The following is a 22,608-nucleotide window of genomic DNA, read 5'->3' as shown; positions in this document are numbered from 1 at the left end:
ACTTTCCGAAAATGAATACTCATACTACATGAAGTCTGATTATATATGCATGCACACATACATATATATTTTGGCATGATATCAAATATAATTCTAAAAATTACCCGTATTAAAATGGCAAAATCAAAATTTGGTGTTTATAAACACGTACAAGAGAAAGGAAAGAGAAAGAGAAACCTGTGATATATAAATGTATATGTATGACTTTGCTTAGGATCAAAGTCAAAATGAAAACATCTATTTTGATACCACTTGGTTCCTATCAATTGGCAAAATCCAAACCAAATTGCAGGTACTAGATTATTCTATAGTATTCATGCAAGAAACAGACAACTTTTATTACCTATAAACAATTCATAAACAAAAATAAGACAACCTACTTTTTAAAAATAAATTTGACTAAAACTACTCAAATAGAAATACATCAAAAACACTGAATGAAATTCTGGATACATTTTGTAAGAAGAAGTGATGATTTTGTGTTGCATAATAAAAAGTGCCCAAGGCTAAAATGCTTAAACGGTGAAACAATGCATTATTTTGAAATAACTGAAAAAGAGAACCTCTAGACAGTTTAATATAAAACAATTTTCTTTACACCATAATTTACTAAACTGATCAGAAACACACACATACATAAATATACAAGAATAATATAAGACCCTTTCTAAAAACACTAAAAATTATTTGTGTGGCTTTAACTTTATTTCAATTAAAGCTGATAAAATTTGTTCAAAATATTTTTTTATTCTGGTTTAACTCTATGAAGCACTGCATAGCTCATTCAAGTAAATGACACAAGCAGACCTGTAACAAGAGTGATTATATTTGCCATATATTCTTGGTAGGCCAAAAAGGAAATTCCATTCAAAGGTGATAGTGTTCTAAAATTACAGCTTAAAAAAAAAAAGTCCTCTACATTCATGTAATTCTTCTTTAAACGGCTATGATTTAAAATTTCTAAAGTATCCTAATATAGTAAAAGGGAGATTTGCTGAAAAATATAAAATACAACCAAGTTCAATTATAATTATTCACTTCATAAAGCTAGCATAATCCTGATATTTAAATAATGTGCTTACACTTAATAATTAGATGGAATACTTCTTTTATCTTAGGCTAATATTTAATAAAAAAAGAAGTGTTATTTTCAACACTAAAATGTTAACTCTAATTACCTAAAACTACTGATATCCCCTCTCTAAGTCTACCAAACTGCCTTTGGTATCTACAGTAGTAAAGAACAGGGTGTTCATGCTAATCAAATAATCTAATTAACATATATACTATTTTTATAGCACACAGGTTATTAATTTTTACAGAATTTAGTTTATTTGATATTGAACATAATTTAGTTTGTATTGCTTCAGAAATTATTTAAGAATTTGAAAATATCATTGTTATTTGTCAATAGACAAAAATATACTAAAAAAGTTTTCTGAGAGAATACAAATAAAACTAGTTTTAACTGTATCTAGTTAAAGAAATATTTTCAAATGTATACACTTTAAATCCATTTGGTTTCTCCTGTACTCTGTTTTATTTCCCCCCCTTATTCATACTTCTATTATAGAACTTACCATTTTATATTAAAACAGTTCTTTACATTCATTCACCCAACATATTTATTGATTATCTCCTATGTTTCATGCTATATGCTAGTTTTGGGAAAGAAAAAGGTGAATTAAACCAATAAGGTGCCCACCGTAGTTGAGTTTCTGTTTAGAAGGGAATACAGGCACATAATTAGATAATTATAAACTGTTAGAAGTACTGTGGTAGAGGAAGTACAGTTGCTCTAGAAAACTCATGTGCATTGGTCTGCCCCTACATCCATACTAAACTTATCCCCTACCATTTCCCTTGTGTTCCTCTTCTGGTAAAGTAGTATTTTATTCAAAATTTTATTCCATACACCTATCTCAGTGTTTACTTAATTTTTTGAGTATTTTCAATGCTTTTCAAAAAACAATGAAATGTTGTCCTAAACTCTATAAACACCCTCTTCTTAATTATGACTGCTACATATTTCATATGCTTAAAAAAAACCTAGCATATAATGCAATTGAAAATTAGATTATAAAGCATAATTTGTTATGTGAAGTAAACTATTTCTAGGTTTGTTTGGGAGGGTAAGTGCAGTCAAGTGAAGCTAACTTGATTATAATGAAATATATCAGTCAGTTTTCTTTCATTAAATATGAGAAACAAAATTAATGACTTTCACTAGACAACAACAAATATAAAAATGACTAACTAACTGGAATTTTTATAGTTAACTGGTAGAAAATAATAATTATTAAAAAATAATAATTATTAAAAAATAATATCTCAAAAAGAAATTTTAAAATGTAGAGTGTTCAACTTTCCAGTGACTGACACTGTCCCTAACATGCAACAGTAGCTCAGTAAATATTTGTGAACAAATGAATGACCAAATCATACAGTTGTCTACACATTTCATCATTCTGTATCATATTATGATCATAAAGACTTGTTGATACTTATGAGATGCTGTCTGATCCTGAATCAATAAAAACTTATTCAATTATATTACCTATACTGATCTGCTATGACTGGACAATTACCTAAAGTTTTTGTAAATATTTTCAGTAGGCATGGAAAAAATGAGTTTTCTAATCAACTCTCAAAAATCATGTCCATTTATTTGAATTTTTCATTCTTAGAGTTTCTCAAGTAAATAAAATTTTGGCATAGAAAAAGAACATAAATCATTTTCTGTTATATGCCTTGTAAAATGTCAGGGCATATTGTTTCAAGGTAAAAATACAAATTCAAGCAACTGTATTTATTGAAATATAGGTTAATATAATAGTTTTTAAAGACAAATAATGTGAATGTCCAGTCATTGTCATATTTAGTGCTTCTGGAGAGTATTTCCTTTTTTCACAAGAAAATACCTTTCACAAACTTCCAGGGTCCACAATGATTTTCCAAGTGAAGTGCTAGATAAAAGCATTTCAGCATATACTGGGATAAATGCAGCTTGACCTAATGATGAAGCAAGCAATCACAGACACAAAAGTCTAATGAAGTTTTAATCACCATCATGACTTCCCAACTGGCACACCTGACAGCAAGAAATTGTTAGTAGATACCAAGAAGAACAGGAATACTCTAGGACATCCCTACGACACATATACAAGTCCAAATTCCTTATCTAAAACATTTGTAATATTAACTAAAATATTATTTAAATGATGACCAATATGTTTAGGAAGTATTTATGAGTCACATGAATGGTTATGCATAGTGCTGCCTTTTTTATAAGAAATGCTAGCAGGCATACACTAAGAAATTACAAAATGCTTTTAATATACTCTTCATAGTATATGTGCCTTGTGCCTATTTTGATCTTTTAATTATCATAGCCTCATGTTCACGTTTGACATAAAAAAAATAATGTAAGTTAAATAATGGTGTCATAAATTTGGGTGCCTATTTTAGTATTTTCTATATGTTGACACTTTTAAATTTACATCTTTAAAATTAAACTTGAATCAAATAAAAAGTGGTCGGATGGATGAAATAATGATAACTTTTGAAGTTGGACAATAGGTCCATAAAGGGGTCATCATACCATTCTCTCCACTTTTGTGTAGGTTTGAAAATTTTTCTTCAATAAAAGATGATTTTTAATAGAAAAAAGATTAATATGAAAAATACAAGAAAAACAACAAATTTGACAGTTTTTCGAGCAACACAAAAATATACTTTCTTGGTGCTATCATTTACATATGGTCATGTAAATGGATCTCTGAAAGTTAAACTTGTTCTGATGAAATGAATCACTCAAGAGAAAATAATAACTTATGTGATTAAGCATCAGTAAGCAAGGGGACATGCTTTATTTACTATCTCTTTCTCTCAGTCTCTTCTCTTAATCTCTATACCTATCTCTATATCCCTCCTGCCCACCCCCCCGCAACACTCCAACTGACTATTGCTGCCCTAAAAGAACATCTCACCCTGAAGATAAATTAACAATGGTCAAATAAAGCACAGACCAACTGCATTTATGCAGTCCTAATTAGATGAGTCTGTAACTCAAGCACCTTGAACAGAGGGCCCCATCACACCCAACTACTCCACCTGGACACCATACTTATCATGTTGAATGGCAACGTAGAGAACACAAAGAACAATAAAGTAAGTATCAAGTGACGTAAATTTTTACTTCGGCTCCTCATTTGCTAGCTGTTGAATACATTAATCTTTAATTTCCTTGCTTCTAGAATAGCATAAGAATAATATTTGCCCTTCCTCTCACTCAAAACTTTTAAAAAACTCAAATTACGCTTGTGAAAGCCCTTTGAGAACTGTAAATAATTATGTACAATTAGACCATTATTAATCTAACAAACTGAGAACCAGAGATTTTTCTGGTGTATCCCTTATACAAAATAAAGCATTATATACTTGAGTTCACACACAGAAGTTTATAGCATCTTGAGTACTATCAGGGGCTCGTGAGTTCCCATTCATTTTAAAGTAGTGAACAGGAAAGAAGAAAGATGTATTGCCAACAAATTTTAAATGTCTTTAAGCTCATGCACATTGGATCTGCATTATAAAAGAGGGCAGGGTACAGAATCAAGCTTCCTAATAATTGTGTCTCCTATCTTTATATATACCTTTCAGGTTTCATATTGCCTTTCATACTTCATGGGTATACTGTCTATTCATTAACCAGATTTTACTTGGAAAAAAAAAAGTTCAGGAGAGAGTGTAAAGAAAAGGTAGAAGTCCAGTGCAATTTCCCAAAGATCCAATATTCCCTGGGAATGTTCCTGATTCAGAAGATTACCTTCCCATCATATCCAATTTCTCCAAATTCTTGATCAGTTTCAGATTATGCTAAGAGATGGTCTATAAATGTATTTGAATTTATAGTTATCCTACCCTTTATTAAATTTCTGTTCACAGGGCCTCATGCATCTGCTTTATGATGTGCTTTTCAGTCCCATTTTTACCATTCTCAGGTTCACAACAGAATGGTTCATAGGCTTGTGTCTGTTTATTTGGACATTATACTGAGTGTAAGAAAAGTAGTTATCAGTAGTGTATATCAAAGTGGAGAAAGAATATATGATCAAAAGCTAAAATTTTCTTCAAATTGAAGAAATTACAAACATTACTACATTCCTATATGCCTTTTAGTAAGATGCTTCCATTAATTATTTTAAGAAGCATTTATGGGTATGTGTTATATGTAAGCCTATAAGGATTTATCAGTGGTTTACCAAGCAGTGAATTTTCATAAATTCAGCCTTCAGTAAGTGTAACTTGGATAACCCAGTAGTGCTACATGATGGTGTTTTACATAATACTTTGTTTCCCACAACAAATTCAGAGGTTCAAGATTTTAATTTGTCTTGTATTTAGCTCTCATTCTCTATTAAGTCATATTTCACATGAATATATTCAACGTATAAGTCTTCACAAATTAAAATAAAAGCTAACTTTTGATTTTGCTTTTTTAAAATTCCAACTCACAAATGCACGGGTATTTAAACATCAGATCAAATATTGCAATGAATTCCAAGCACTGAGTATTTTCATATTAATAGACTTAACTGAGAAAAAAATAAAATAGTGGCACAAAAACAAACAACAAAATTTAAAACAGGATCTGGGGTTGTGGTGCAGTGGTAGAGCACTTGCCTAGCATGTATGAGGCACTGGGTTTGATTCTCAGCACCATATATAAATAATAAAATAAAGGTCCATCAACATCTAGAAAACACTTTTTAAAAAAATTAAAACAAATTTTAGTTAAACAAGAAAAAGATTATATTAATTAATTATATGATTAAAACCAATTATTACTTCTACTAAAATCAGTCATGAAGTATGGTTACATTTATTCTCAATATTTTAACAAGATGAACTAACAGTTATTAAAATAAAAATAATTTAGTTTCACATAACAGGATTGTGTGAATGGAAATTGAGGTGCAGGATATGGGACAAGATCTGTGTATATGAAGTTAACTGACAAGTTTGGCATACTTATGGGGCTTCTACCTTCTACTCTTTGAGCATGACTATATTAGGATTTTCATTTTTTAAATAGCTAAGGTTTTTAGCAGGCAGTAAATAATGTGAGTTCGAAAAGAACTGGGGTATCTTACTTTTATCTTTTTAATCAAGAGTCAGATTGCTATGCCTAAAGACATTTTCCCTTTTCAACTTAGAGAAATGAACATGTCAGATTAGATAAATCACTAGACGGTTACTAACAAAAAACCCTAGGTGTGCCTCTTAATTTACTAAAACCCAGATATATCCAAATCAAAGAATGAAAGCACATAAATGACAAACCCCCTACAAAACTTTCTGGGTACATTTGGGTTTTTTCAGAATCTATCAATTCTGTGTCTGACAAACAGTCTTAGATTTAAATCCATATAAGAAATAAAAGCAGAAGCTCATTGGCCCAACAGGAAAATGGGATTTATCATAAGCCTGACGTCCAGTAGAATATGCTATGATGGCTATGTCCCAAAGAACACTAATGCTCATCTTCAAGGAAAGACTACAATGATGGAAATGGACTTCACACATTACCACAATGACTCTGCTGGGAGCTGAAACCTAATTAGGGTGATTAGATATAAAGTCTTTTAACAAGCATAATTTTAATAAAGCATAAAACCTTAGATTTCCTACACCTGCAATGATTTGCCATGTTTCAGTTTCAATTGCCACATTCACTGTACTTGTTTTAGTTACTACCTACAGAATAGAACAAGTCAACCCAGATGCACTGCCTCTTACAGTATCAAGAAAGTGCCTCACTCTAGGGCCATGAATCTCCACTTCTTCTGACAAACACAACTAAAGCATAAGATCTCAAAAATTGGAGTGAAAATATACAGCTCATAATCAAAGAGAAAATAAAATAGCTTTCAAGTTTTCTTAGTTGGTGAATTATTTCCATCTGAAACTTATGAAATCATCCAATTTTATGACACTTTTAATAGTAATATTTGGGATTATTAGCATGATAAACTTCTCACCTATTCATCTTTTACTTTAAAAAATCTGCTCATCTTATGACTAACACCTTGGCATTCAAACAAATACTATGCTGAGACAGAAAAAATAAAACCTGTATAAATGACAGAGTGTTCAACCATGAACACATTGTCTTTTATGAATATTATAATCACAGAATCAATAAGCCTACAAAGAAAAAACAGGACACAAAACGTGTTTTGTCATTTCTGACGAAGTTATAAAAACAACAGACATTCAATATGCCAAGTGTTCTTCAATCCTTCATAATCATAGCCTTATTGAAGTGAGGACAAAAAGGGTCTAATTGCATAGGAGCAATCTCAATGTAATAGGTTATACACCCAGGCACTGCTGCACAATACAACAAAAACAACGTTCCCTGTGTATAGCAGAATGTCATCTCTCATTTTCAGGCAATTACCTTCTTTCTTGTCAACAGTTTTAATAACCTCCATCATCTCTAAAAGACTTTTGCTTCAGTTAAATAATTTTCAGCTTTTTAATATGCAAATGTGCTTGTTCATATGCATGGGTGAAGTGGCACTGCTACTTGAAATGTGTCAGTACATTGTGGAGCACCTGCACCTCGGGGAAGCTTGATTTAATTGACACCTAATACTATTCATTATTCCACTTAGTGAGCAACTCCTATTAGTCACCTGTAGGTTTTCCTATAAGCAGTGCTTTGGCCACCAATAAAAATATGAATATTTCTATAAATAGAATGTCCATATTTAGTAAACGGGGTTCACTGCTGTCAGAGCTTTGGGGCGAAATTGGGGAATGGTATAGAATCGATATTTTCTTCAGTAGGCAATTTATAAACTTCTTCTCATTTTTCTATAGATTTCTAGATATAATATGAGTACTCACAGTGTCTGGTAGACACATGATGCTGTTTTCTTTTACGTGGCTCAATAAGTAATACTCTACTCAATGGAATGAGTAAATAAATAAATAATAAATGGGTAGATGGAAAATAAATGGATGAATGAAAGGATGAATAAACAAACAAACCCACCTTCCAAAATATAACATTAGTTTTAGTTGTTGTTTTTTTTTTTTAAGTCAGTAGGGTGTTCTTAATTCTAATGATTCTATCCTAAAATGCTATTTAAACTGAGTTCTTTACCATAATTTATGACCTACATTTGCCACAAAATCAAGAGACAAAAGGAGAATCTGATCAATAAACAGACACTTTTTGACATTATTTTCTGAGGTAAATTAATGGCTAAGAGAATGCTGCTGTGAGGTATGTAGGAGGATATTTTAAATGACTTCAAAATATCAGCTGAGAAAATTATAACACAAATGGGATTTTGTATTTGTGAGTATTAATGTAATAAACATGTACTGTAAATGATTACAACTTAAGTCTATTATATTCTTTGCCTTTATGAAAATGGAAGGATTAACAATGAAAAGTATGTTCAGGCTTGATAATATTGGGGATGCTTTTTTACCACATGGTCTGTGACCTTATTGTCCAGGCCACATTTCTTTCTGGCATTAATGCATTTGTTAGTCCCAGAGGCTTAAACTACAGATGTTTAACATCCTGCTTATGGACAGATCATCTGGAATACGAAGTGAGAAATCTATACTACTTATTAGTATATATTATGAGTGTAACAGAGATTTAATAGCCCATTCAAACAAGATTAGTGAAACCATAGCTCAGGGAAAAAAAAAAAGTATCATCTTAACTGAGATAGATTCTCAAACCTGCGTGGGGTGGGGGGGGGACAAAGAACTGAAAGCATATATTCAGCTGGAATATGTTTGAGGACATCAAAAGAAATTGCCACTAATTAATGCTGTTTATATAGTAGTATAAGAAACATTAATTATATCCTTCAATGTAAACTTAAAACCTTTTTGTGGAAAGGGGATTTATAAGTAAGGTGGTAATCTGGCTCTTTGGAAAGCTTATCTACAACATACTGAGAGTGATCATAAATCATGTTAATGTCTAGGATCCAAAAAAGGGGGGAGGGAGGTGATAGTGGGAAAAGATTGAGTTCTCTGTACCTCCAGATCCAACCATTTCTGTGGAATAAGGGGGAAAAAAAAAAGAAAAGAGAAAGCAGTGGTCAACTAGACCTTTGTTGGTATCCCCCAAAATGTAATCTCTAAACTGAAGAATGGCAGCTGGCAGAACAGCTGGTGAATAGGATTAATGTCAGAAGAAAGAAATAAAACTCAACATATGTCCAAGCCTGCGGTGCTGGGACTGAGCATGATTATACCCCGACGGATAGGCTGAATACAGCTGGAAAGTGCCACTGTGCCATGCTTCTCTACCCCACAAGGTCATTGCTATGAAGTACAGCTAATGTCTGAACAGCAAACTCAACTTTGCCTGAAGAAGTCTGTAAACGGAAAGGGGAGAGGGAAGACAGATTTTTTAACTCTACCTGCGCGCCGAATAGTTTAACCCTTAATGCTTGGTTTATCATACCAGAAAGCACCCCAAATGACAGCTTAGCACTGAATCTAACAGATTGCACTAAAGTAAATATAATTTTTAAATCATTTAAACCGCTTAATCTCATCTCAATCATATCAAATATTTAGAGCAAACATATTTCCATCTTTCATTTAGAGTTTAAACAGGCACAAAGGAGAAAAAAAATCTAATTAAATATATAACAGTAGATATGGTTTTGTAAATTGTCAAAGCTTTCGAAATTAACATTTTAAAGTTACTGCATCACAATTAGCAAAATTATTTTAAAGAAGTGGTTTTTCGTAGCATAATCATCATGTACTCACACTGCATGAGAAAGTTATGTCTTCCTGCCCTATTCCCATTTTGTAGTTGGCCCATTTTAGCCTTTTGTAATAGTAGCTGAGAGACACCGGAATTTAACTGTTGGAACTAGTTACAGTGATAAACAGCAACCACGTGGACATAACTGATAGATGAGAAAAGGCTTTGTTATTTATAGAAACTTAGGCAGAACAAATCCTATCCAATTGTTTCCCTATTAAACAACTACTGTAAACATTTTAAAAAGAGATCTGTAATCATTACTAAGAGAGTATTGCCCTACTTGTTTTTATGGTTTATTTTTTCAGACGCCTGAGCTAACTTGAGCTCAACAAGCAGATTATCAGAGGCAACAAATCACCTTCCCATCTAAAAACAGCTAGCACTCTCACTACATTCTTTTAGCAGTATATCCTTCAGTAGGGGTGAGAACTGGGGGAGGGAGAAAGGGAATTTTATTACAAAGGAGAAGAATGGAGATGTGACTCTCACAGGCCTAAGGGCACAGTTCCATAGCTTCAAAGGAATCCATGTGAAAATCCAACCAACACCAATCTACCTAAATAGCAGCTCTCTAAAGAGATTGCATTTTATTTCTCATATCCAAGAATGGAGCAGGGCAGTCATCACAATGAAAGGGCCAAGCCCTAAAACTCAGTATTCTGAAACTGTCAAAAGCCCATAGCAGGTTTATTCCCTGCACTCCAAGGTAAACTTATCACCAACTTGCTTATTTTCTTTCTCTTTTTAGATATAAACTTATCACTAGCTTATGCATGCATTATAGCAGCCTCGATTTTTAAAAAAAGTAAAACTCTAGAAATTAGGATATAAAACCTCAAAACTTTTAAAGTAAGCATACTTATAGTTTGAAATTCAAAGGGCCAATCTGATTTTCTTTCTTAAATGATTTTCTGATGGCATGACCAAATTTATAAGTGGAAAATTTCTTCCCAGGGAAGATACCCAATGGATCTTTCAAATGACATTTCAGATAATCCACTAGGACAAAAAACTCATATGATATCACTGTTTTTACCCAAGAATTATCATTAAAAAAAAAAAAAAAAACTTGATTTTTGTTTTGTGTATGCCAGGTTTTACTTAGATCTAGGAGTGATAACTTTCAATGCCTGTGAGCTTTTGGACCTCTTCATTTTCTTTCTAAATTTTTATTCCATTTTTAAAATATCCCTAGTATTTAGAATTTTTTTAAATGTTAATCTTATCTGGTTTATAACTCTGTGAAAGCTCAAACTGTCCTACATTAAATGTTTAATACTACAGAAACAGCCATTTCTGCAAAACTCAAATGCTAGAAAAATCTGGGTATAGTCCAAATAAATATTTAAATAGAGTTGCCAATTTTAATGCTCTTATAATGGCTACTAACATTTTATAAAATTCTAAGATTGCATGCTTTGAGATTTAATGGCATTCAACATTTTCTAGAATCTTTAAACGCTGAAAAAATGTTTTTATTTGTCATTACAGAATATGGAAAGAAACCTACATAGCTTATTAATGTCTTCTAAATTGTTTAAGAGGATTTTAAGATATGAGTTAAAAGAATTTCATAATCTTAATTTCAATTTCTCCTTTTCATTTAATAGTAGACATTCATTAGGACCCACACACTGTAATAAATTATAATAATTTCAAACAAGAATTAAATTACTAGGTACCTAGTGAAAGAGCCATTTTTTCTTAGGTACCCTGTAATCTAACTGTCAGATTTAAAATCTATTCCCAATCAACTCTTCACAACATTCACATTTATTCATCTATGTTAAATTAATAAAAGGTGTGAATAATACTGACAAAATTGATCATTATTGTTCATGTAGATTTAGAAAATTATAAGGTAATCTAAAATGTAAAAGGAATTGAGAGAAACTATTAAGGTTCTTATAAATAAATTCATCCTATGCTATTTTTTCAAATCAAGACTGAAACTTCTACGAGACTTATTTAAATTGACTATGCAAGCTATTTGATAAATTGTACATTTTTAGAGCATAAACCATTTTCATTATTTTTGACAAATATCAGTACAAAGACTCTACTGTAACATTAGGGTTCAACAAATACTTTAGGAAGCTATGCCAAAATGATGTCGGAAAGTAAAAATCTAATAGTAGCTTGTGAGACGGTTTATGACCAATGCAGTTTGATGAAGAAAAGACACAACCACAGGGAACATCAAAAAGAATAGCCCTTCCAGAAATAAATACCACGTCCTCATTTTTTCCTCTAGATACAGTAATGTAGGTATAATTCTGACCTAAACCAACAAAAATAAATCCAATTCTATTGACTAATGTCCCAAAACAGAACTCCCCCTGCAGAACGAGTTTGCACATTTAGTATATTTCCTATCATCTAACCTTGCTGACCCTCTCCTCTTTAACTGGCATCCCTGAAGATAAAGTAAAACATGTCAACATCTGTTCCCATTCACACCGATTTTAATTTACCAAAAGAGCTTTGCTATTTTCAGAGCAGACTCCAGAGCACAATGACAGATTTAGGGCCTTTACTGAGGTTGCATTTCTAGTGTGTCAGCATTTCCTACTCACCAAGAGTAAATTCCAGGGGGTCACAACAAAGGAATAGCTGAAATTCAAACTTCATTATAGACATTTTTCCCACCCTTACTTATTTCATCATAACTTAAACTACCAACATGCTTGTCCTATTTAGTGGGGCATCACTGGTGCTGCACAATAATTAGACAAAAATGATCTAGTCCTGCAGCAATGATGAAGGTCCTTCAGGTCCTTCCTATGAGCTTCTACATACATAATTATCTCTTAGAGAACTTTATATCTGACTAAAATTTAATAGCTATAACATAACAATTTTATAACTCTTTACATTAGTAAAATAATGTATGCGTTTTAAAACTCTTCCACGTACTTAATACTGTCTTTCACAATTCGATCATTTAAGTACTGAGTTTTAAGTTATAAATATGCTTTCCAACCTATGCATTCCATAGTTTCATGTCTTTTTATACCATGATTTATTCAGACATTTTAAGTATGCGTAACAAAAGTCACTCTCACACCATCCCAGTTTCCCTGGATAATTCAGTTTTTAAGACACAATATAAAGAGCAACTTGGAGAAACAATGAACAAGTTGTGTTGTAATCAAATAACAACTAAGATATGAGCAGCTGAGCAGAAGGAAGATGGGCAACGGAATGCCGTACAGCAATCAGCACTGTTGACTAATCAGAATTTGAGACACTAGAAGGTAATAAGGGTATTATAAAGAATGGCTTATTGAAGGAGCAGCTGTTTATGTGTAGCTCAGTGTTTAAATGAGTTCCACTAGATTGCCATGGTATGTTTTGGTGAAAATGTTTAACTCCTTTTAAAATGATCATTAGAGAAGAAACAGCAAGTACCAAGTGGCAAGTTTGGAGATATCAAAACACCAACGAAAATTTTAACAGCTTTAGAACATTTATCTGGGTATCCAGAAATGATTGGAAATGCCAATGCTAATGACCTTTTAAGTCAAAAGTACTGAGGTACTCATTCTTCTCTTAAAAAGCTTAGAAACCATCATCATTACTGGGTTGCTCTGGGGCACAAAGATGAGGTAGCAACATAATGGGAAAACCTTCAGGAGATGTCAAAAAGGAAAAAGAAAAAGAAAAAAAAAACAGTAAAAACAATCCATCAGGACAAACTCAAGTCACAGAATGTTTTAGAATTTAGAAATCTGTTCATCTTTTCAGTAAACAGAAGAGTAAGATCCTGAACTAAATTTCATAATAAAGTTTTAAATGTTTTTCATTCAAAATATAACAAATACTAAAAGCACTCTCCTATATTGACTTAGAAGAAGTAAATAATTTTTAAAGCAAAGGAGCAAAAATGCAAAATAACATTTAATTCACTAATGCTATTTTCAGAAAGCAATAATCATATTCAAAACTATTTGTCATACAGTTGTTTGGTTTTGCAGTTGGATTGATTGTTACAGAGTTTTGTCTTCCTTACTTTCACTCAAGAAGCAAATGTCTATTGTTTATTCTGCCCCAACGACAAGAAAAAAAATCCATAAATTATAGCATAAAGGTACCAAATAAATACTTCACTGAATTTATCATAATATAGTATTATGAATATTTCATCTTGACAAGTGTTCAGTAATATTTTAAAGCAGTCAGCAAGCGGTCGAAACTCTGCTATCTTTTGTAACAGTTCACATGTCAAACTGGCAAAGTGCCCACAGTGTACGGCAGAAAAAAAAAAAATCTATTTAATGTCTGCCCCACAAGGCGACATGAGGTTTGATTGGCAGAAAGCAGAGAGTGGCTTTTGATCATGTGTCCTAACAAGCAGTTCCAGCTCCTGTCTTTTCAGCTGATGGGCTCCACATTACCCATTCAAACAGAAGTGACAGACCACTGCACTACACTCTGGCTCTAGTCACACGCAGTGGGAGCTATGCTGGAGACAGAGTCACTGATTAAATATATCACTTTTTCAAGACAAGCAGGTTGTCTGAATCAAAGTTGGACAGAATAGACTCAACATTATTAAAAGGGGATATAAAACTGGGATTGAGTGATGTTCAGCCAGTTTGCACAGCCTCAGGGATTCCCAGGCTGACAGGGGGAATAAGGAACAGCAGAACTCATAAAACAGGGTCAGAAATTAGCTGTGACACCTTGGCTATTTTCCCATCACTTCAGGACCACTGGGTTTCAAAATTCTGGAGTCTCTTTTTACCTTTTTTACTTTCGTTTTTTTAAATGAATTCAGTAGAGGGAGAAAAACGTATAAAAGCATGATTACTGCAGTTTGTCAATTATAGTCTTAAAGGGAATAAAATACTGGATGCAATCCTTTGCATCTCATTTTAAAATATTCTAATACAGGTTCTTCTAACTAGGATTCTTCGTTCAGAATTTTATTGCATTTATTGGTTTGTTATTATAGTGTAACTTTAAAATCTAGTAATATTAAATCATAGAAATCTTACAGTTTAATTTTTTTTTAAGTGCCCTGGCTACCAAAGGGCTATGCAAGTGCTAGTTAGAAAACTTAGCCATTCTAGATTCTTTGCTATAGAATGCATAATATTTAAACATTTTTGCTTAAAATATGCTTACAGACATAAACATTTAAAGTGAAGAAATGTTCAAAACAAATTTTTATTGTCTACATTTTGTTTTATATTACTGAACATAGCTTCTTATAATCTGCGGTACATTCTCAACTACCTATGAAATGCAAAGAAATAAAATCTAAAGTTTTCTACTTAAAAAACTAAAAATATATGTCTAAAGAAGTAAAAAAGAAAACTATCTAGCTACAGAAACTAAAGAAATAAACCAAAATCCCAGCAATAATTTTAAACAAATCATCTGAAACCAAAATATGCAAACATATAAATGGCCCATTCAGATGTTATTTTAAAACAGTCCTTCCACAAGAAGAGTTTAATTTCTTCTTATCACTGGTATAAAAAATTACTTTTTATTTATTTTTAAGTTTTTTTTAGTGGCATGCTCCAGCTATTTCTTGAAACACTTACATTCATGTTATTAGGTTTGGCATCACTGTAAATATTTAATAGCAACTTGCTTGTAAGATATTTAAGATGTGATTAAAAGATTAAATATTTCTACCAAGATGAAGAAGGTTCTAGCAGAGGAGAGTAAGGAACTAAGAGTAGACCAGAAACAATACTGAGCTCAGCAGGGGGATGGAAAGGAACAAGGATTACATTTGCTAGAAGATGGTAAAAATTACAAAGAAATTGGGGGTAATCTGTGAAAAGTAACATTTTGTTCTATTGTGTTAGTTAAATTACTTTAAAATTTAAAGTTAATTTAATACTCGCTGGTCTAAATTGATCATTTCTCATAATAATCTTAAAAAATATTTGATTTGTGTTCCATGTACCACAGAATATGCTATCTCTAATTGATAAATAACTCCATATTAATCAAATATACATTCTACTGTATGAAAAATAAAGTTACTTGTCATCTGGCTTCTGCACTTCATGTCTTTAAAGATCTTTGAGTATGATGATAATGATAAACTTTATCCCAAGTTAAAGGTACAACCAGGAAATTATTTTAAAATCCATTTTTTAATTAATTTAAGAAAATTATTCTGAAGAGGATAATTTGACTTTCTGTGTGATCCCAGATTTTTAAAACGGGGCGGGGAGAAGGTCTTTATTAGCAAATGTTTCCCAAAGCCCGAAATAAAGCAAAATGACATTTTTGTTTTTCCCCTCAGCTGTGAATTATATTTAATATTCTTTCTTACCATTCTTCCCACCACCATCATCACCAGGTGCCTGTTTACTTACAAGTGGTAAGAAAGAGGGTAAGAAATTACTACAAAGAATACTCAACTACAATAGGTAAGAGGAGACTAAATTTTCATACATATTGTGCCAATAAAAACATATTAGACGAATAAACCTGAAGCAGTCCAAAATACATTTTTTCCTTTTTATAATTCAGTCATAAAAAACAATCCCATTGTAAAAAAAAAAAAAAAAAACTGTGTATTATTTACGTTTTACCAAATGGATCTCTTATACTCTATTCCAAAGAAGGCCAAAGAAATTGGGGGAAAATCTGTAAAACGGTTTGCAACACTAGAAAAAAGAATACTTTCTTTAAAAAAAATTCCCAAATAATTAATTATTTTAGCCACTATATTATTGCTTACAGTAATACACAGCAATAACATTTACATTGATTGAATTCTGTTTCCTTAATGTGAAATTTGTTTGGGGTTAATTAGCACGGCTGAGGAATAAGCTTAATAATTTTATGTTGTTTACACTGGAGGCAGTTTTCCACGAGCACTGCTCAGGGAGGAAGTGACATCTTCTAATTTCAGACAAAACATGGAGGTGAGAACAGCAGCTCACTGTGGAATGGCAAACCAGTGCCTTCCTCCTTCAGCAAGTCTCTCCACTACTTGGGGTTATCTAATGGCAACAATACAAAGTTGCTCCAATTATTTTTCAGGTATGATAAGTTTTTAAAGCAAATATTGAGCTGAGAAGAAAGAAAAGAAAAAACTCATACAAATGGAGAAAGTCTACAATATTAGACATTTTTACCATCCCTTCCTTAAGAAAAAGCAGTTCTAATTAGTTGTCTCCCTAAAATGCGTACCTAGCATTTTTATTATGTATTATAACATTTTGCTCAGAGCTGACATTTTTATTCTGACAAGCACTGTCTGGAGAGCTCTCAATAAATAATACATTGACAATTTTCAGTAAATAAGCAGTGGACACAAATCGTTATCCTTACTTACAGCTGCCCCACTCTAATAGTGCTTTTACAAGTGAGGTGACTATTCAGTCTAATGCAATCCTCTCAGTGCTGGAAAGACATTTTCATTCATTACCACGGTCACAAGCACTTAAAGCACTTTTAAGCCCTGTTGCAAAACAGCAGGAATGGCAGAGCAAGTGGGGCTAACGAAAACTAAAGTTCATCACCAGAGAAACCTGAGGTTGCTCACCTCAACAACTATGAAATTCACTTTTGCCCAGTCCACCTCAGCACTTCTAGATCTACATGTCTAAGGAGAATACAGCATTTTCTCTGGCAATTAAATGTTAAAAATCTTAAAGCCCAACCATGGTGGTTTTATTTTCTGTATGAAATCTGGTTTATCATTCAATAATATTTATTAAGCACCACAGGATAAAGGGACATGCTACGACCTAAGTGCTAAAGGTAGAGAAACTGAAATAAAACCTGAATCCAAATGAATACATTTGAAACCACACAAAAACTGTTCTTTCTCTCATTAACTTTCCTCCAACTGTCTCAAACATCAACTCCCTAACTAGTCACGAAACCACTAAGGCAGTCATAAATTTCATTTTTCTTCATGATCTTACATCAATATGATATTCTAGCTATGTGAAAGCACAAACTATGAAATAAGATTTAAAGAAAGAGGAATAAAATGAGAAGGTAATAATACCTGTACACCTTGACATAGAGGGCCTGCAGCTAGTATTTTCACCATACTCCTTACTCAAATCAGTTTATACATTATTTGAACACTTTACAGACAATTGATTGTGAAGGTGGCTGAAAATATGTTACCAGTCAGAAGATGATTTCAAAGTGTCATATTAGAGTCACGAGAAGCATAAGGATGTTTGGGTCAATAATGGAACACATATTCCATGGTGTCCTCATAAGATTATAAAGAAACTGAAAAATTCCTATCAATTAAGTGACATTGTAATCACATCGTAATGTAGCACAACACATTACTATGTGTTTGCAATGATGCTAATGTGAACCATCTACAGTTCTGCCAGTTATATAAAAGTATAGCACATATAATTATGCAGTTTATAATATTTGATTATAATAAACAACTATTATTGGTTTACATATTTGCTATACTATGTTTTTATTGTTTTAGAGTGTTCTACTTATTAAAAAAATTTTTTACAGTACAAAAATTTTTACTGTACAAAAGCATGCCATGCTATGTTAGCAACATTTTTATACATCTTTTATCTACTGTATCTCTTGGTTGTATCAAAGGGTTACATAGAGTTATTGACATCTACCATTATAATATTCACATACAACAAAATCCAATGTCACATTTCTCAAAATGTATCACCAATGTTCAGTGACATATGACTATATATGATTTGGACTATTTAGTTCAGTATAGCTGTCATCCCAGAGTTCTCAATTGTTAGTATGCATCAGAAACACCTTGAGCTTGAGAAAACATGGGTTGCTGGACTCCATCCCAGTTTTTGATTCAGTGGGTCAAAGAGGAGGCCTAAGATTTGTATTTCTAACACGTTCTCAGGTGGTACCAAGGCAAATGACAATTTGAAAAGCACTAGGCTATGGTATTAAGTTCATCAGAACAGAAAACATGTACATGACACACTTTGGGGCTAAGTCTATAGTCACTTCACTTCTTCTACATACAGTATGACAAATTACAGAGCTTTCACATGAGGATCAACTTTGAAACCTGGTTTCATTCAGTAATATCATTCAGTAATATTTATTAAGCACCATAGGATAAAGGGATGCGCTACGACCTAAGGGCTAAAGGTAGAGAAACTGAAATGACTGAAAGCAACAATAACAATGACCAATCAAAGTGAATTCACTAAAGAAAAGGAGATTCCCTCCATAAAAATGATAAGCAAGGAAACCTAGGCATGTTCTTTTATAATTTCCAGAATAGTCAGATAGATATCTATATGCTGGATGTATTCCACCTTCACAGAGAGAATACTCAAACCTAATATGTCTGAACTCAAACCTTTTCTGAAACTTTCTTATCTGGATTCACCATCTTAATAGCCTCACCATTAAATCTCTCTGTTCAATATGTTCCCAACCTCACACCTCACACCTAATTAAAAATTCCAAAGCTGATTCCTTCTTTCTCTGCCTTTGCTTTAGTTTTGTAGACTCTTATCAGTATGTGCTTAGACCATTAAAATAGCCTGCTAACAGATTTTCCTGCATTTGCCCTTGTCTCTTTACAAAAAGTGAAAATTCCACCAAAGTTCCTTTCCAAAGAAATGTATTCAACTTTGTCATTCATTCTCCTACTTCAAAGTTCTCATCTGGTCTCCACTACCCAACGGATAAAATTTGATCCCTTTACTATGGCCCCAACCATTTTTTTTTCAGTCATGTTTCCTGTATTAGCCATACCAAACTTCTTGACATTCACCAAATTCTTAAGATTATTCATACCACTGAAACTTTATTTGTTCCTCTCTACCTAGGAACAAATTAATTTTATCTCTTATTCACTATTATGAGTTTATAATTTATCAAAAATTCAGCTCAAAAGTCTGTAAATTCCCTTCTAGGTCGCCTAGATAAAACAATTGTTCTACATTCCTGCAGCATTTTATAGTATCTTCTATAGTGCTTAATGATGATTACTTTGTTTACATGTGTTTTTCCCTCTAACTTACAAGCTACTAAAACCACTGTTTCTGTGTTTATTTTCTTTTCCTCCTCTTTCTCTACATTTATCTCTCCCACTCTAAGCCTACTGTAATATCAGATAAAAGAGTTTAATAAATGCTTATGAAATTAATGAATATATTTATATATACACATGTTTAAGCATGTATATACATGCTTTTATGTGTGTATAAAGGTATTAAATTTAATTAAATTTTTTAGCCATAGTATTATTTATCTTTCTGAAACCTTTTATAAATCAACTCTATTTAGGTTAATTCATATTATATGCCAAGATCTATATTATGTGTTGTGAATAAAAACTAAAGATTGTGATATGTCCTCAAGGAAGTTTAAATCAAGGGAAGCAAGATCAATAAATATAAATAGCAAATTGTTTCATCTTTGTCAAAATCAGCTGAGCATACATTTGCAGTGTTATTTGTGGGTTCTCTACTATGTTCCATTGATCTATGTGTCTACTTCTCTGCCAATACTGCATGTTTTGATTACTGTGGCTACATAGTAAGACTTAATACTGGATAGAGTGATTACTAACACTTTATTCTTTTTGTCAAGATTGTCTTAGCTATTCCATAGTCCAAATCTTTTATATAAAGTTTAAAATGTTTGTACATGAAATTCTTGCTGTGATTTTTAATAGAAATTGCAGTAAATATATAGATAATTTGGGGAAGAATTGACATTACCACATGGTCTTCCAATTTAGGACCACAATGGTTTGCCATTTATTTATGTCTTCTTTGATTTTTTAATCAGTATTTTATAATTTGAGCATATAGATCATCTACATATTTGTTAGGCACTTAACTAAGCATTTCATTTTATTTGGAAAAATTACAAACAGCATTGTTTTCAATTGCAGTTTTCATATGTTGCTATGGTCTGAAAGTTTCTGTCCTCCCAAATCCATGTGTTGAAACTGAATCCCCAGTGTGGTGGTATTAAGAGGTACGGGGCCTTTGGAAGTGATGAGGTCACAAACGGGGTTAGTGCTCTTATAAGGGAGTTTGTCCCTTCTATGACATGAAAACATAGTAACAAGACACCAACTATGAAGCATCATCCTCAGCAGATATCAAATCTGCTGGCATCTTGATCTTGGGGTTCCCATCCTCCAGATGTGTAAGCAACAAATTTCCAGTGTTTATAAAATACCCAATTTATGGAATTTTGTTACAGCAGCCTGAATAGACTAAGACATGTGTTCACTGTTAGTGTACAGAAATGAGATTGGTTTTTATGTGTTGACCCTGCTGACTCATTAGTTCTAGGAGGCTTGTCTGTTTTCTTCTGTTCTGTTTTATTTTGATTTTAGATTACTTGGGATTTTCAAGATAATCATGTCACTTGCAAAGCAATTCCATATAGGAAGGTGAGCCTTGTCAACAGATGGTGGGTGCTGAAGCAAATTAAACATCCATTGGAAAAGAAAGAAAAAGAAATTTCACACCTTATACAAAAATTACCTCAAAATAATTTATAGACTTGACTCTAAAGTACAAAACTATAAAACCTCTAGAAAAAGAAACAGGAGATAATATTTAAAATCTAGGGCTAAGTAAAGTGTTCTTAGAGTTGATACCAAAAGCATGATCCATGAAATAAAAAATTGTTAAACTAGACCTCATCTAAATTCTAAACTTTCATCTGTGAGAACCCATGTAAAGAGGATGAAAAACTAATCTAAAGACTGACAGGAAATATTTGCAAGCTATATACCTAACATAGGACTGGTACATAGAATAATAAAGAACAGTCACAACTTAATAATAAAAAATTTAATTAGAAAATGAACAGAAGACATAAATAGACATTAACAAAGACATCCATATGACAACACAGGAAATAATGTTCAATATCATTAGCCATTAAAACAATACTAATTAACTCAAATGTTACTACACACCTATCACAAAGGTTAAAATAAAAACAACAAAACCAAATGTTGATAAAGATATAAATAAACTGGATCACGTATACATTACTACCTGGAATGTAAAAAATGGCATAGGTACTCTGAAAAACAGTATAGTACTTTCTTAAAAAAAACTAAAATATGATTACCATATAACCTGGTAAATGTGCTTCGGAACCCTAATTCTAGAGAAATGAAAACCTCTGCTTACCTAACAACTGATAAACAAATGTTCATAGTAACTTTATTTGTAATAGCTAAAAAGTTTAATCTGTTCTAATGCCCTTTAACCAGTGAATGAAGAGTTAAACAAATTGATATATATGTTTTGTGTGTGTGTGTGTGTGTATATATGTATATTTATATATATGATACATATATATATGATACAAATGTGATACATGGTATGGAATAAAAAGGGTATGAACTATTGACTGATGTATATATAACTTGAAAAATTGCCAGGAAATTATGCCAAATTTTTTTCAAAAAGTCAACAACACACTGTATAATTATACAACACACTATATAATTCCATTTATATAACATCTTTGAAATGTCAAAAGGTTAGAAATAAAGAACTTATTAGTGGTTGTCAGGGACTTGATACAGAGTGTGAGGGGTGGCAGAGTAAAAGAAAGGCAGATGTAGTTATAAAAACACAAAGGATCCTGGTGATATCTGAATTATTCAGTATTTTGTTGTAGTGGCTATATTGTGGTGGTTTATTTATAGGCAATAAAATTGTATTATACTTAATATGCAAACTCATACACAAATGAGTACAATTAAAGCTCGATAAATATGAAGATCAGGGTATTGTATCAATGTCAATAACCTTGTGATGACAGCATACAACAATTAT

General features: G+C 32.1%; 1 protein-coding gene across 47 annotated transcripts in view; it reads right to left on the bottom strand.

Annotated features, from left to right (window-relative positions):
• Nucleotides 1–22,608, bottom strand: part of SOX6 (SRY-box transcription factor 6) — a 551,842-nt gene that overhangs the window by 272,100 nt on the left and 257,134 nt on the right. Inside the window, exon 1 of one of the 47 annotated variants that reach the window (XM_079103747.1) lies at nt 9,823–22,066. The exons of the other annotated variants lie outside the window; for them this stretch is intronic. Coding sequence (XP_078959873.1) covers nt 9,823–9,877 — 55 coding nt within the window. The 5' untranslated portion in view covers nt 9,878–22,066. Of the gene's footprint in view, nt 1–9,822; nt 22,067–22,608 lie in introns of those variants that run through there. 47 annotated transcript variants of the gene reach the window in all.

The sequence above is a fragment of the Sciurus vulgaris genome, assembly GCF_902686455.1.
Source record: "Sciurus vulgaris genome assembly, chromosome: 11".
NCBI classification, from domain to species: Eukaryota; Metazoa; Chordata; class Mammalia; order Rodentia; family Sciuridae; genus Sciurus; species Sciurus vulgaris.
The sequence above is the reverse complement of the archived record's forward strand: the minus strand, read 5'-3'. Positions and strand labels throughout refer to the sequence as shown.